At 42.5% G+C, this 16,858-nt stretch overlaps 1 protein-coding gene across 1 annotated transcript in view; it reads left to right on the top strand.

Annotated features, from left to right (window-relative positions):
* C2CD3 (C2 domain containing 3 centriole elongation regulator) overlaps positions 1–16,858 on the top strand; it is a 133,754-nt gene that overhangs the window by 63,779 nt on the left and 53,117 nt on the right. The window contains exons 20-24 of the mRNA XM_056115984.1: positions 1,880–2,003; positions 4,753–5,021; positions 6,271–6,360; positions 8,651–9,253; positions 10,719–11,051. Coding sequence (XP_055971959.1) covers positions 1,880–2,003; positions 4,753–5,021; positions 6,271–6,360; positions 8,651–9,253; positions 10,719–11,051 — 1,419 coding nt within the window. The remainder of the gene's footprint in view (positions 1–1,879; positions 2,004–4,752; positions 5,022–6,270; positions 6,361–8,650; positions 9,254–10,718; positions 11,052–16,858) is intronic.

The following is a 16,858-nucleotide window of genomic DNA, read 5'->3' as shown; positions in this document are numbered from 1 at the left end:
AAGAAGGGAAAAATTTTAAACCTTTTTGAGGGTTGGGGATATAGCTAGGGGACTTGAGTAATTTTCTTGTATGCTCCGGGACCAAATATGATCTGCAGCACTGTATGACCCTAATGCCCTCCAGCATCCCTGGGCTCTGTTCCTGACTTGTCAGGCCTTCACTACCACAATGAGTGGCACCAGGAGTATCACCCAGGCTCACAGGTAGTGCTAGAGAGGCCCAGCAGAAAAACCCTAATTCCTGACAGTAGGACATCATCTGAAGGGGCTCAGGAAGCCTCCTAAGCAGTGTTAAGGGGCCGGGGGCCACTGCCAGTGACACTTTGCCAATTGGTTTGGACAGTACTAGGGCCTGTATATTTGCCCTAATATTCAGGCCCAGCTCTCTGGGGCACACCTGGCAGAGCTGAGGGTGCCAGGCACTGCCAGAAATCCCACCCAGTGTTAGGCATGTGTCTCTGACCCATTGCCCCAGTCCCCATCGAGCTCTCTTTATTTGAAAAGACTCAGCAGAATATGGCTAGCATGGTATGTCCATGAAGGAAATATAGACGACTCAACAGACATTTTGGACAGGACCAAATTTCATGCATCTTTTGGTATGGATCAAATGCAGCAACAGATGTTTGGGACTATGCCAAAGTCCTGTATGGAATTATTAGTGGGATAAGTTGAATAGTTATCCTTTCAAGGTAAACAAAACAAGTAAAATTTGTATAACAAGATGATATGTAAAAGGTGTTGTTTGGGTTTGTTTTGCGGGGGCGCGGGGGAGTGTGACTGCAATCCCCCAAGAACCCACCAAGGTGGCTCAGGTGAACCACAGCACCACTGGGCCCTTAGCAGCACAGCATCCTTCAGATCTCACATTCAGCCATCGGGGTATTAAAAAAATGGAAAAATATATCAAGGGTATCCAGATAGGAAAAAAAGAAGTCAAGTTCTCACTATTTGCAGATGACACAATACTCTATTTAGAAAATGCTAAAGATTCTATGAAAACTCCTAGAAAGAATAGATTTGTATAACAAAGTGGTAGGCTGCAAAATATGCAAAAGTCCATGACTTTCCTATATACAAATAATGAAAGAGAACAAAGAGATATTTTTTAAAATCCCATTCACAATTGTGCCTCAGAAAATTAAGTACCTCGTAATCAGCTTAACTAAAGAGGTGAAAGACCTATACGAAGAAAATTACAAAACACTACTCCAAGAAGTGAAAGAGGACACAAGAAAATGGAAACACATCTCCTGGCCATGGAGTGGGAGAATTAATACCATTAAAATGGCAGTATTCCCTCAAAACACTGTACAGATTAGTGCAGTCACCATGTCATTTTTGAAAGACAATAAAATAAAAATAAAAAAGCTCAAATACTCCTATAAAATTCATATGAAACAATAACCACTCCCCTCCTGCCCCCCAGATCCCAATAGATAAAGCAATCCTTGGGGAAAAGATGGGAGGCATCACTTTCCCTCAATTTCAAACTGTACTACAGAGTGATAGTAATTAAAGCAATATTGAAATTTTTTTTTAAATGCTTACAAGAAGAATAGCTAAAGTTCATCTCAGCTGGGATTTCTTTTTTTTTTTTTTTAAGTACTAGATTTTTTCCTTGTGATCTTGGCAAGCAGTTGAATCTCCAAGCCATTGTTTCTTAAGTGTAAAGTAAAAGCATATTCTGCCTTTATTAATCCTTAAGGTATAATAACATGATGATTCTCTGGACAGATTCTCTTTTTGTTCATTGGTATTATTATAATATCTCATTTCCTTGGTGATCATTATTACAGTAGAATGGGAATTACCAGTAGAATGGGAATTCCTCCAGCCAACCTTTCAACCTTGTTTGTTTTTTGTTCTCATTCTTCAGGGTTACTGGACGTGGGCCTACGGTATAGACGGACTCTGAGGACAGCAGAGGGAGTTCTTGCTGCCCGGACTGTCTCTATCTCAGTCCAGATTATTAGAGCCTGTGGTCTACAAGCAGCAGCCAAGTAAGTCAATTCTTTTTTTTTTTTCTTTTTTTCTTTCTTTCCAGGAGGATGGGAGTGGTACTCAGGGTTTACTCCTGGCTCTGCACTGAGGGATCATACCTGCAGGCCCAGGGGACCATAAGGAGTGCCAGGAATTGAACACCAGAAAGCCAGTACATGGCCAGCACTGTACTGTTGCTCTGACCCAAGCAAGTCTGTCTTAGAGAAACAATTCTCACACCTCTTTCCGTTGTGTTCTGCATGTTCTCTGATGCTTACAGACACAAACTGTGAAAAAATATTTTCAGTTTCTTACCCACAGGTCTTCTTTTTTCTTTTTCTCATAAGAAAGCATAGAAGAATAGGAGAGCATCACTTTTAAGCTTTGTTGTTTTGTTATTAGCTTCATTTTTTTTTTTGCTCCGCCCCTCCCCTGTTATTAGTTTCTTTACCCTTGTCCCACAGTTTTATGCTTTACTTAGCTTAACCGCTTACTCCCGTAGTGACACATCTTTGAACCCTTGCACCCATCACTATAACCGTGTGATCTCATTTTGGGTTTCTGAATACCATCTCCTGTTTTTCTAGCTTGTTTCCCTTCAGTCTGTTCTCAATGAAAATTTAAGTCAGACTTTGACATCTCCATAAAACCTACCAATCACTTTGATCTAAGTGAAAATAAAAGCCAGGCTCTTTAAAATGGCTGTAAGTCTTGGCTTGCTCTGACCCACTGTCTTTATGGCCTCTTCCTCCAGTCCTCCCTCTGCAGCTCTCCCCAGTCCCTAGCCTTGTTGCTGCCTCTGAGTGTGCCAAGCTCATTTCCCTTGGGGGCCTTTGTCCTGCTATTTTCCTACCTAGAGTAGTTTTTGTATTTTCTATATATCACCAACACGGCCTTTCCTTACCTCCTCGTCTTTGTTCCTATTTCTCTGTACCTAGAATGGTACTCCTTTCAAGACTGCAACTTTTCCACAACTTCCTTATGCAGGTAGATTCTTGGTACCTGGGTTGAAGCACCTGTTTTCCTGAATGTTTTGCTTACATCAAGTTTTATCCACAAGGCTGTGTTTCTCTAGTCAAACACTGTCTGTGTCCCTGGCTGCCTCCCTGCCATATATGCCATATATCCAGTTCTAGATCATACCCAGTAAGAGTGGGAACCAGGTCATATCTCTGCTGCAGACTCTTTCTCTTGAGACACGAGTGTGAGAAGGAAGCAGATGAGAGCTCCCTGACATTTTTTCTGGAAACTTAAGAGTCATACTGTTCATTTTTAACTTCACAGACTCTAAATAATTGAGTGATTACATGTGAGAGCCAACATTGAGGCAGTTGGTAGCACTGTAGCCCTGTAGCACTGTCCTCCCATTGTTCATCAATTTACTCGAGCAGGTACCAGTAACGTCTCCATTGTGAGACTTGTTAACTGTTTTTGGCATATTGTATACACCACGGTAGCTTGCCAGGCTCTGCTGTGCATGCAGGATTCTTTCAGTAGCTTCCCAGGCTCTCCAAGAGGGATGGAGGAATCAAACCCAGGTCGGCCGTGTGCAAGGCAAACTCCCTACCCGTTTACCTTGCTGTTAGTAAAGCATTTAATTTGCGTAATATTCTTCGCCACTAATCTCTCCAAATAGTCTTTTTTCCAGTTCAAGAAAATGTGCATGTGTGTGCACGCGCGCACACACACACACACACACACACACACACACACACCACTCTGTGGAAGAAAAGAAAGATCAAAGAAGAAGGAAACATGGGACCGGAACAATAGTATACTGGGTAGGGTGCTTGCCTTGAACACAATCAACCCAGGCTCAACCCCTGGCACCTCATATGGTCCTTTGAGCCTGCCAGCAGTGGTCCTTGAGCATAGGATGAGGAACAAGCCTTGAGCACTGCCAGATCTAGCCAAAAAGATTGAAAAGAAAAAAAAAGGAAGGGAGAAAATGTGGAAGCAAGGTCCTAATGAAACAAATAAGATGACTGCATAATCTTATATAAGCATAAATCAAAACAATTCATTATAAAAACCATAAAAATGCCTAACTTCCCCTCATTCTTGGGCAAAATGAAGGAATCTGTTTTACCAATAATAGTGTTAGCCTTACTTTAATCTTCCCTTGTCTAGATAATATTTACTAAGAATCACAAACCACAGCAGAGCCCTGCTTCCTTCCATGCTCTCCCAAATTAGCTCACACGATCCCAATGCTCTAAGTTCTTTTCCTACCTTCTGCAAAGTGCCTCATGAATTCCTGTTTATATCCACCTTCGTTGCAGTTAGCAAGTAAGCCCCACTGACTCGACCATAGTTGGTTCCTGGTGGTCTTTGAAGGATGTAGTCAATAGCATGCAGTGTCTGTTCTAGGAGTAATGCTCTTATAAGTAGAAACTGTCTTCTCTTACCCCAGCACAAAACACTGTATCTAGATTATCAAGGTCTCCAGAAGGGGACTTAACCATGGCAGGGGACACGTGGGGTGGTAGGAGAAGGGGGAACAGTGGTGGAGGGAAGTGGATACTCTGGTGGAAGAAATAGTGCTGGGTCATTGTATGCCTGAAACCCAATTATTAACAGTTTTTGTGTGCCCGAGATAGAGGGGGTAGGGGGTAATTGGGGAGAAGGGAGACACTTTGTGGGACTGCCAAAAGCCTAGTTAGGATACCTGGAAAGCGTTCTTGGCGGCCTCATGAGATCGTGGCTGTTTTATAGCCTGTGAGAGGATTTCTGATTCTGCTTTCTGATTCCCCCTCTCCTCCCTTCCAGGGCTTTGGCTGAGCAGGAACCTGCTCTGCAGTTCAGTGCTGCAGTCGGAGTCAATGCCTTTGTCACCACCCACCTCTCTTTCCTGCCCAAGGGGGAACTGCGCCAAACCCGTCCTGTGGCCTGTTCCTTCTGCCCCGAGTTCTCCCATCACATTGAGTTCCCATGTAACGTGGTAACTCAGCACTGCAGTGGGGAGGCTTCTTTCCTGGCGGAGCTGTTGGAATTTGCGGAGGTCACTTTTGCGGTTTATCATGAAAACACCAAATCAGGTTAGTAACTAATGACTCATACAAGTGGGATTAAGGGGAACCCTTTTTGGTTTTGTTTGGGGACCACACCTGGCCATGCTCGGAGCTTACTCCTGATTCTGTGCTCAGGGATCACTCATGGTAGTGCTGGGGATTGAACCAGGATCAGCAAGGCAAGTGCCTCAATTCCTCTGTTATCCCACTGGCCTGGGACTCTTGTTTTTGAATGTTACAGTTCTTCCGAGGACATATGGACTAGTATTGAGGGGAGATGAGTCACCATCTGCAGTTTCTCAAGGGTATAGGGGTATAGCAGAAAGTAAGAAAGTATATTGAGAAGAAAGAGAATAGGCAGAAAAACGTAGTGGGACTGAGGATATAATTCAAATGGTAAAGCAGATGCCTTGCCTGAGGGAAACCCTGGGTTTGATCCCCAGCTTCACATGTCACCCCGACCGCACTCCTGGCCCACAGCCACCTCTGAGAATGGTCCCATACCCTTCCAACCACTGCCAGAATTGACCCCCCATTTTTTTTTAATAATAAACAATGTAGAGAGAGAATATATGGTGGTGTTAGTAAGGGAATCAAGATGAAAGGTATGAAGGAACTAATTGGTAAAATTCAGGTACACACTAAGTATTCTTGTGTACCTGAATTTTATTCAAATTAAAATCATTTCATTTACATATGAAGATTTAATTAAAAATTATTTAGAGGCCAGAGTGGAATTCATGCAAAATTCAGTGGCTGAATAAATAGCAGTACTCCTACATAAAAAAAAAAAAAAATCAAATAAAAAAATATTATTTAGAGGCCAGAGCAGTAGCTCAGTGGACTAAGCACACACTTTGTGTGCTTAGGCCCAGGTTGAATCCTGGCATCACATGGTCCCCCAATTACTGTTCCCCCAAGGAGCAGCCCTGAACACAGAATGGCCAAAACAAAAAAATAGAACCTGGAGTGATGGTACAGCATGCACTTGCTTTGTACATGGTCAACCCCGGTTCGATCTCTGGCATCCCCTATGGTCCCCTGAGCAATGATTCCTGAGTGCAGAGCCAGGAGTAAGCCCTGAACGTTGCCAGATGTGCCCCCCCCCCCCGCCCCAGATTTATTTAGATGGCATTTGAACTTTGGAGCAAGGGAATCTCCAATGTATCTTCTATCACTGAGATGTAGTAAGTGAGGGTTATGTAGCTATACTATAGACACAAGTCCTTGAGTTATAAATCACCAAATAATCTCTCTCTTTCACTTGATTTTACAGTTGGAGATATAACGAGTATCAATTTGTTCAAAGATTATCTGCTTGGAATAGTGAAAGTTCCAACAAAAGAGCTGCTAGTCAAGAGATCTGGTAAGGACCCTGGGGTATCTTTTCTCATTCATTTCCCTGCAAGATATCATATTGTTACATGTCCTGGCAAGATGTGCAAACAAAAATAGGGCCCTTTCATTTCATCTCCAAAATTCTCTTAGTTACCCCAAAATTTTTTTTCAAAAGAATTTTAAGTCTTCTCTTAAAACTATTTCTATTTTCTTCTAATAAAGAAAACGCAAAACCTAACTCATCTGGAGGGATAAAAATAATAATAATAATACCTCTGATATGAAACATGTCTATTCCTACTTCATTATATAGAACTTTATAAAATATTTTCTTAGATCTTGTTTGCGATCTAAGATGATAACCCTACCTCACAGAGACACAACATCGTGGTATTTTCATTTGGCAAATAATAAAATTAATTCACAGCAACTAAAGTGATTTGTATAAACCACACAACTAGTGCGTACCACTACTGGAAATCAAATCCAGGTTCATTCATTCTTTCTCACTAAAGAAAGATTATGAGGTAAAATAAAGTCCCAAAAGAAGACACGACCACAAAAACAGTCCGAGAATAGTGTGCCCATCCTACTTTACTCCTACTTTGGTGACCTTGACCTCTCAGAGCCTCGATTTCCTTAACTTTTGGGATGATACAGTTAATCCTGACAAAAATGAGTTCTGTGAAACTTAGAGTACATGACATAAAGCTGGAGCAATAGCACAGTGGGTAGGGCATTTGCCTTGTACACAGCTGACCCGAGTTCGATTCCTGCATCTCTCTCAGAGAGCCCGGCAAGGTACCGAGAGTGTCCCACCCGCACGGCAGAGCTGGGCAAGTTCCCCGTGGCATATTTGATATGCCAAAAACAGTAAGAACAAGTCTCACAATGGAGACGTTACTATTGCCCGCTCGAGCAAATCGATGAACAACGGGAGGACAGTGCTACAGTGCAGTGCAGACATAAAGCAGACACTTGGTAAATATTGGTAAATAGTTTTCCTTCTCTTGCTCATCTTCCTGGGATTCTATAATATCCAAAATTCTACCACACATTTCCTAAAATACATTTGTGACTTGAAATCGGATCAGTTCTCTAATACTTTGTGTCTGTCAGAAGTTTGTGTGACTTCATATTGGATTCAAATCTCACTGTCATCCAGTGTTACTATTTGTGATCTAATACTTTATTTCTCAGATCCGTAGTTTCCTCATCTAGAATGATAAAAATAATAAGATGTACTTCACAAGACTCTTCGATGCACTCAATGAAATTTACATGTAGAAATTTTGACACAGGACTGGATTTACAGAACCCCATTTCCTTCCTTCTGAAATGTACTGCATTGTTTATCAGGGAACATGCACAGTCTAGGAAATCCCACTGTGTGAGTTAAATTTAATCCATTGGAAAGAAGTCAGTGCAACAGCATTTGTCCAGGTAGTGCATTTACCTTGCACATGGCCAACCCGGGTTCAATCCCCAGTATCCCATATGGTTCCCCAAGCACTGCCAGAAGTAATTCCTAAGTGCAGAGCCAGGAGTACAGGAGAAACCCCTAAACATTGCCGGGTGTAACCAAAAAAGCAAAAGAAAAAAAAAAAGCATTTGTCTTTGTATTCAGAGTTGATTTTTTTGTTGTTGTTATATTTTGTATTTTTTGGGGGGTCCCATGGAGCAGTGTTCAGGGGCTATTTCTAGGGCAGAACTATATGTGGTACCTGAAATCAAACCCAAGTCTCCTGCATGCGAAGTATGTACTCAGCCAATTGAGCCAACTCTCTGGCCCCAGAGTTGTTTTTTAGTGAATGTTATGATTTGTATCTGCCAGCATGGACCTTAATTTTAGAAGTACAGAGCAAAAGGAACCATTGATTCTAGTATTTAAGTTCTATAATTGTGTAAAATGTTCTATGTATATGCATTTTCATTTTTTTTTTGAGAATAATAATAGTTTTCATTAGAGCCAAAATGTCTGTTATCAAAAACATAAGAACCTATGACTGTTCTTAAAATTAGTTTCAGAGATCATTATGTTCAGCCTCTGAAGGAAGAAGTGGGTAAGTCTTTTTACCATTTTTTTTTGTGGCTTTTTTTGGGTTACACCTGGCAACCTGGCAATGCTCAGGAGTTACTCCTGACTCTACACTCAGAATTACTCATGACAGTGCTCAGGGGATTATATGGGATACTGGGAATCGAACCTGGGTTGGCTGTGTGCAAGCCAATTGCCCAACCTGCCGCACTATCACTCCGGCCCAGTCTTTTTACTTTTAAGATAAGAATTTTTTTTAATTTTTTTTTTCTCCTGTAAGGGATCATAGGATGGTATCCTATCATTTTGCCTGAAGATGGGACTCTCTCTCACGGCCTGGATCTTATGCAGAAGATTGTGGGTGGTCTAGAGCTCTCCATCTCCTTCACCCATCCTGGAGACAGAGAACGGGTATTGGAAGCTGCCGAGCTTTTGGGTTGGAGCCATGAGGATAAGCTGAAGGACCTAATGAAGATGAACGAGAATGAGCCAGCCGTCATCACCATCTCCACCCCAAGACTATGGCTGCCTACCCATTGTGTGTTGCTTGCTGGCCAGACACACATTCATAAAAGCACACACTGCTACCTCCGCTACAAGCTATATGACCATGACGGCTTCTGGACCCCTCTGAAGAAGCCCAAGGAATGTACAAACAAAAAGCTGGTCATGGTTACTTTCAAGACATCCAAAAGAGCCGAAGTGACCAGGAGCCCATCTCTGCTTTGGTACTTCAGGGAGGAGCGGTTAGAGATCCAAGTATGGCGGGCTTATGGCAATGATAATGTGGAGAGGCCCCACCAGACAGACACCTGGATTGGCTCAGCCTATGTGGATCTGGCCAGACTTGGCGAGAGGTCAACCGGGACACTGACCGTCAGTGGTAAGTGAAGAGGTGCCAGCTTTCTCTTTGTTTTGAACATCTAGATGAGATACCACCCCCCCCCCACCACCTTCAGCTTTGATTTGATCCTTTCCAGGAATCTCATAAGTATCAGATTTGTTATACAGTCATGAAAATAAGTAAGAGCCTAAGTTATGAACTATTAAGTATTCTTTCTACTCTAACGAAAGAGATTTCAAACAAAGGGTCAAGGGCCGCATCCGAAAGTACTTTACCTGGTAGCAGTATACCTTGGTGGGGTTGGCACAGATAAGATCTGGCAGAGGGAAGTAACTCAGGCACCTTCACCTCCCTACCACCTCTCATCCTCAACGATAGTTCATAAAACTGGCTTTTTTAACTTCACTCTGAGAAGAATTGAAGTCTGAGATACAATGTGGATTTAAGGACCAGAACTCAGAGATCTCTTTTTATTGCATTGAAATATTTTGATCATCCATTTCTCTCAGACCTCTCCACGTCCTCCACATCGAAGCTTTGTTTCCTCTTATTGCAGGGCCTTTTACAACTGCGACACCTTTGACCATTTGTCATGTGACACAGTCTATCCAGTCATTCTCCCTCCCATCTTTGCAAATACTGTTTTAGTGCTTTCTTTATCGGATCCCATTTTAATGTCAAGCATGGTGTAAAACTCCCAGATGCCCAGGTTTAAATCTGCCATTTACTGGACAAGTAACATTGGCAGGTTACTAAACCCCTCTGAGATACTAGCACAGGAAAAACACTCAACAAATATGATTTTCTTTCTTCGTGCCACCACCTCCTGCTTCCCTCACAAGTGGTATTCAAGGTGACTGCCAGAGCAGTTTCTCCGAAAGAGTTTGTAGAACATATGGAAGAGAAAACAGGTCACTCCTAATTTCATTAAATATTTTCAGAGTTTACAAATTGGCCCTCAGCCTCTATTCCTTTCCATAACAGCTCTGTCCTAGTAGACATTTGCCTTGGCTTTAAAAATAGTAAGCCTATGGGCCAGAGCCATAGTACAGCAGGTAGGACATTTGCCTTGAATGCAGCCGACCCAGGTTCTGTCCCCAACATCCCCTAAGGCCTCCCAAGCACCTCCAGAAATGATTCCTGAGTGCAGAGCCAAGAGTAACCCCTGAGCATCGCTGGGTGTGACCCAAAACAAACAAACAAAAACGCCTAAGGGAGGGAAAAGGAGAAACTTAAAATTAAAAAAAATTAAAATAACGAGAACCAGGGTTCTGTTTTCCAACGAGGGTTCTCACTAGTTTCCATTAGTAAGTAGTATGTGTTGTGAGTGTGGGGGTAAAAATCCTCACATCACATACTCACTTGACAGTTTCTTTCATGAATTGGCATATTGAGACCTTTCGACCTGCCAGAAGAGGGAGGACCACGAGCACCTCAGCAGCTCTGAGGCGAGGGCGTGTTCTTGGGTCCCGCGCCCCACTCACTCTTCTCCATCCTCTTGTAGGTGTGTATCCTCTGTTTGGACGAAACGCTTCTAATCTCTCAGGAGCTGCCGTGCGCGTTCATGTGGTTCTTTCCTCTCAGGCCCCAAACTCGGGGCCCGTTCCTGACGTGGACTCCATGGACTGCAGCAGCCACAGTGAGTCCGAGCAGCTCCCTCAGAGGAGCACTGAAATCCAGCTCTCTCCGCCACGGGAGCTCCCGAAGTCCTCTGCCTCCGTCCAGGTCTCCAGCAACAGCAACGCCACAGAAGTCGACCAGGAGCAGCCTTCCAAGGTGAAAGAGACTTTCACAGTCAGTATCCTGGTGGAAAGAGCAATGCACCTAAGCCTGAAAGGTATGTGTGCTCCGTTCACTTATCCCGGACACTCGTGGCCTGTCTTCACAAGTCTTCAAGTGATAGAACTCGTAAGAACTAGTTAGTGTTTGCATGTTTTTAATGTTATTGATTCAACATGAGATATCGTTACAAGCTTTCATGTTTGAGTTTCAGTCATACAGTGATCAAACACCCATCCCCTCACCAGTGCACATTCCCCACCACCAGTATCCCCAGTATACTCCCACCTTTCCCACCCTCCCACTGCCTCTATGGCAGACATTCTCTCTCTCTACTTTGGGTCATTATGGTTTGCAGTGCAGATACTAAGAGGTTATCATGTTTGGTCCTTTATCTACTTTTCAGCACACATCTCCCATCCCGACCGATTCCTCCAACCATCATTTTCATAGTGATCCCCTCTCTATTCCGGCTGTGAGGAGAGATTTATATGAAATGTTTATGTGTTCTTACGTAAGGGGAGGCTCCCACACCGTGCGAGGAGGTTAAATTCAGGGCCTCTGCCGAGCGGGTTTGTGCATCGGCTCCTTGAGCTATCGGCCCTGGCCCCAAAACGATTAATTACCTTAATAGTTCTCCTTTTTCTTAACCCCAAACGTTTAAGCAACACGAAAGCTTTCTGGACTTATGTGGACCTTGTTAGTTACTCAAATTTTTGTATATCAAATTTCCTTAATTGAGAATCTGAGTCACTTATGATACCTCTTCTCCTTACCCACCATCATATCCTCTGATTTATTACTTTGTTCTTTCTCTTAGATCTGTTCCCTTGATATTCGTACCCACTCAGTCTCTATTCATGATGCACCTCAAGTTAAAGGTTCTGAACACTAGATCCATAATCTCCCAAGAGATCTAAGGATAAAAGTCAGGCCAGAACGATAGCTTTCCTGGCTGAGCATGTGCTGTGCACGCAGAAGACCTGGGTTTGACCCCTGATACCGCATGGAACACTAAACACTATTGGATGTGCACCACCCCCCCCAAAAAAAGTTAGGGTTGGTGAATTGGAATAGGAAAACAATTGCATCTTTATTATCCTGTACTAACATATAACATTTCTTCCATCTATCAGTGATGGTAATATTAACAGTAATATTAACAGTACCTGTGATGTAGAAATCACAGATATTTTCCAATCATATTATGATCACCACAGGTATCCTATAATATCACCAGTCATCTTACCAGTTATCACTTCAAAATTACAGTAGTTATTAACCTAGAGTTAGGTGTGTTCATTTATTAAGAATTGATGTCACAGGGGGCTGGAGCAATAGTACAGCGGGTAGGGAGTTTGTCTTGCAAGTGATTGACCTAGGTTCAATTCCCAGCATCCTACATGGTTCCCCAAGCATCACCAGGAATAATTCCTGAGTGAAAAGCCAGGAGTAACCCCTGTGCATTGCCGGACGTGACCCTAAAAAGCAAAAAAAAAAAAAAAAAAAACAACTGACATCACAGGATATTTTTGTTTTTATTTTGGGGGATTTTTTTTTTTAATGTAGTGGTTTATTTATTTTTGGGTTTTTGCAACACACCCAGCGATGCTCAGGGGTTACTGCTGGCTCTGTTCTTAGGAATTACTCTTGGCAGTGCTTAGGGGACTATATGGGATTCCGGGAATTGAACCTGATCACAGACGCCCTACCCACTATGCTAATGCTCCAGCCCCAATGTTAGTTTTTAATATTTTGACGATTAATACCAATATAATTTTATTTGCTTTTGTATTGTATATGAAGCATTTTTTTAAAGCTTTTTTGAAAGGACAGCCCATAGGCTTTACCAGCTAGCCAGATAGACATAGAGAATCCATGGCACAAAGATCCCTTACCCTACTTTTCATCCACCTTCAATCTCTCTTAAAATGTTCTTTGTCAAAGCTGGAGAGATCAGGCAAGGTGCTTGCCTGGCACAGGACCAACCCAGGTTCAATCTCTGGCACCCATATGGTCCCCTGAGCTCACCAAGAAGGAGTCCTGAGTACGGCCAGGTGTGACCCAAAAACCAAACCAAAACAAACAAACAAAAGATTCAGGTCAAGCATCATCATTTGCCAGTTTCTCTGACAAAAAGAATTCCCACTTGTTTACTCTTCAAGCTTTTTTGCTTTCTTTATCATATTATATATCACATGTTACCGAAATTTTTCTTTTCTTTTTCACTAGATCTGAGCTGTTTAAGAGCAGAAACCTTAAATAAATCAATGACAAAAATTATGTCACTGTCACTGTCCTCCCATTGTTCATCGATTTGCTCAAGCAGGCCCAGTAACGTCTCCATTTTATTGTTACTGTGTTTGGCATGTTGAATACGTCACGGGTAGCTTGCCAGGCTTTGCTGTGTGGACGAGATAATCTCAATAGCTTGCTGGGCTCTCCGAGAGGGGCGGAGGAATCGAACCCGGCTTGGCCGGGCTGGCTGCACACAAGGCAAACGCCCTATCACTGTGCTATTGCTCCAGCCCAAAAAATTATGTAGTATTTACTCTTTTTATACAGTGTCCTTAGTGCTGAGGGAAAGCAATGAAAGAAATAGACTTTCTGAAAAAATAGTACCCTTGGGGCCATAGCCATAGTACAACAGGTAGGGCATTTGCCTCTTATGTAGCTGACCCGGGTTTGATCCCTGGCATACCATGTGGTCCCCCAAGCACTGCCAGGAGTAATTCCTGAGTACAGAGCCAGGAGTAACCCCTGGAGCATCACTGTGTGTGACCCGAAAAAGAAAAAAGAAAAAAAAACTAGAACCCTTGACTAGAGAGACAGTTCAAAGGGCTGAGTGCTTGCTTTGCAAGCAAGAGGACTAGATTTCTTCTCTGGTACCACAGGATTCCCCAAACATCCCAGGAGCAATCCCTGAGCACAGAGCAAGAGTTTCCCCTGGGTACTGATGAGTATGGCCCCGTTACCAAAAAAATAAAGTGTCTTTGTGGAGTATACATGATTTAGGCATGTATTCAAATGTTTTGAGAGAGAGAGAGAGTGTGTTGGGATTGGTAGTTCCGAGATGTGTGATGGCTGTGAGAGCCAAGCAACTGTAGATTAATGAGCCCACTAGCAGTCGGCAACTTGGGTCATGGCTCCCTTCTTGGTGCCATTTATCTTAGCACTGTCCTCTCTGGGTTCGTGTTGTACATCCTTGTCACTTAGGAACAAAACAAAGCTCATACAGTAACTATTGCTTCATCTTTCATTCCTTCTCCCCATACACTTACCAACGAGACATTACTCCGGGGATTATAAACTTACATCATGACCCCTGAGGTTCTCATTCTCATTATCTGTGCACATCAGAGACCTTAAAACAGACTTTGAAGCACTTTATCTCAGGACAAAGTCTTCCTCAAGCATATTTGTGTTTAGCTGTATCACAGATACCATGTTCCCATATGAGTCACTACACTGGCATCACGTTTTTAGTTCTTTAGTGCCCTACCACAGCCACCTACTTTGACAGTTTGTATATTTAAAACTAAATGTCTTCCCAGAGACTCAGGAGCAGATCTCGAAACCCAGTGGCTTTTGGCAGAAATCCCTCCAGATTTCAGTGTTAAAATTTCGGAGTTTCAAAACCACCTGACCCTACTGCAGCCACACGACATCATATGTTATTCATAACCAGCAAGAGAACACAAATTGTCTATTGTTGCCTTTTCAGCAGATCTTAGTGTTGGGGTAAAATCTCAAATAATGGTGGGTCTGATGTCGAAATAGTGAATGTGATCAAAGTAGAGAGAGAGTAATGTGGAAATCATCTGCCCCACAGGCAGGGGGAGGGTGTGGGATGGGAGTATACTGGGGGTTTTGGTGGTGGAGAATGGGCATTGGTGAAGGTACGGGTGTTTCATTGTATGACTGAGACTTAGACCCAAAAGCTTTGTAACTGCTCTCACGGTGATTCAATAAATAAAATTATAAAAAATGGGGAAAAAAAGTAAGGTGGAGTTCATGCACAATTCAATCAGCTAATCAGTGGCTGAATAAATAGCAGTACTCCTACAAAAAAAAAACTAAACTAAATGTCTTAAAGATAATTTGTATGAAAGGATAGAAGAAAAGACTAAAAAAAAATCTTTTTGCAAAATTTGTCTTTGTTTCTTATTACTTGTTGAAAGTAAAATATACCCAAAAAATTCTTTTTTTTTTTTTTTGGCTTTTTGGGTCACACCTGGCAATGTTCAGGGTTTACTCCTGTCTCTGCACTCAGGGATCACTCCCATATGGAATGCCGAGGATCAAACCTGGGTAATAGAAAAACATACTAGTAATGTTACACTTAGATACTGGGCTGCATTTTTAAAATATGGCTTGTCAAGGTAATTTGACAGCAAGTTATTGAGCATCTTCTTGTGCCAAATTCCATACTCATTTTTGTACATTCATTACCTCATTTAACCACTGCCACAAGTGGGTTTATGATATGGTATGAATAGATTGCATACCCATTTACAAGTGAGAAGATCAAAGATCAAAATAAGGCTAAATGACCTCATTTAAACAATCAAGACCAGAACAATAGTACAGCAGATAAGGCACTTGCCTTGCATGCTTTCCACACGGGTTTGACTACAGACACCATATGTGGTCCCTCGGAGTCCCCGCTAGGCATGATTCCTGAGCACAAAGCCTGGAATTAGCCCTGAGCACCACTAAGTATACTCTCCGCCCAAATAAATAAATAAATAAATAAACGGTTAATCAGCTCTGCGGTGTGAGAATTTGAATCCAACTCTGCCTGGTTTTGGTGGAAGTTGGCCTCCCAAGCAGTGCTCAGAGGTCCCAAGGTCCTTGACAGTATTTGACCCAACCGTGCCAGGTGATATAGTTAGTGCTTGGGCATGGTGGAGCTGGATGCACCCCAGTGCCACCCCAGTGATACTCAGGGGGCAGTGTAATGCCAGGGATCAAACTTAGTCCTTCAGCCCTTTGAGATATCTCCCTATTCTAACTATGTTTTAATCTGGAACCTGTTTTCTTTCTTCTATCTTCCCTCTTAGATCCATCTAGTTGTACTTGCCATCTAGTGCTTTCTGCACTGTTTACCTGTCAGCAGAGCCCAAGTGGGTATGCATTACACAGCCAGTCCTGTGCTTACGTTGCAAGAATAGTAGTTGAAATCAGCAAGTACTGCAAAGTCACAGATCTGTTCCATGCTCGTGCCAGAGTGACGAGCGAATCACACATAGTTTCTGTCTCCTACCTAAGAGCTGATAACCCAGTTAAGGAGATTAATAACTAACTACTTGTTCCGAGGACTAAAAGGATAATACATTATGTAGTGTTTAGAGTTTAAAAACAGAAAGCAAATGTTTTTAAAAATTACTAGAACTTAATAAATAGAATTCCTACATTAAAAAAGAAAGAAATTACTAGAACTTTCCAAAGTGAATAGGATTTCTAAAATATGAGAAAGTCTAGGTGTTTATTTGCTTATGAACAGCAGTATTAAAAAAGTGGGAGTTTCATGTGGGTTAGCTTGGAGGAAGCATCTGAGATCATGATAGGCATCAGTGCTCCTTGGAATCCAAGGTCATTGCTAGGAAGATAGAAGCAGTTAATGAAGCGGTAACTAAGAAAAGTGCTGAGGGAGCAGTAACGTGATATGCCTAAAACATTGGAACTAATATATTAGACTTCAATTAATGATCTTTATTTTTGTTCGTTTTTTGTTTGTTTGGGGGCCACTCCTAGCAGTGCTCAGGGATTACTTATGCTGGGCTCCGGGGAGCATATGGTATGCTGGGAATTGAACCCAGATTGGCTGCGTGCAAAGCAAGTGCCTTACCTGCTGTACTATCA

The sequence above is a fragment of the Sorex fumeus genome, unplaced genomic scaffold (assembly GCF_029834395.1).
Source record: "Sorex fumeus unplaced genomic scaffold, SorFum_2.1 ptg000030l, whole genome shotgun sequence".
Lineage (NCBI taxonomy): Eukaryota > Metazoa > Chordata > Mammalia > Eulipotyphla > Soricidae > Sorex > Sorex fumeus.
This window is presented reverse-complemented; position numbering and strand designations above follow the sequence as displayed.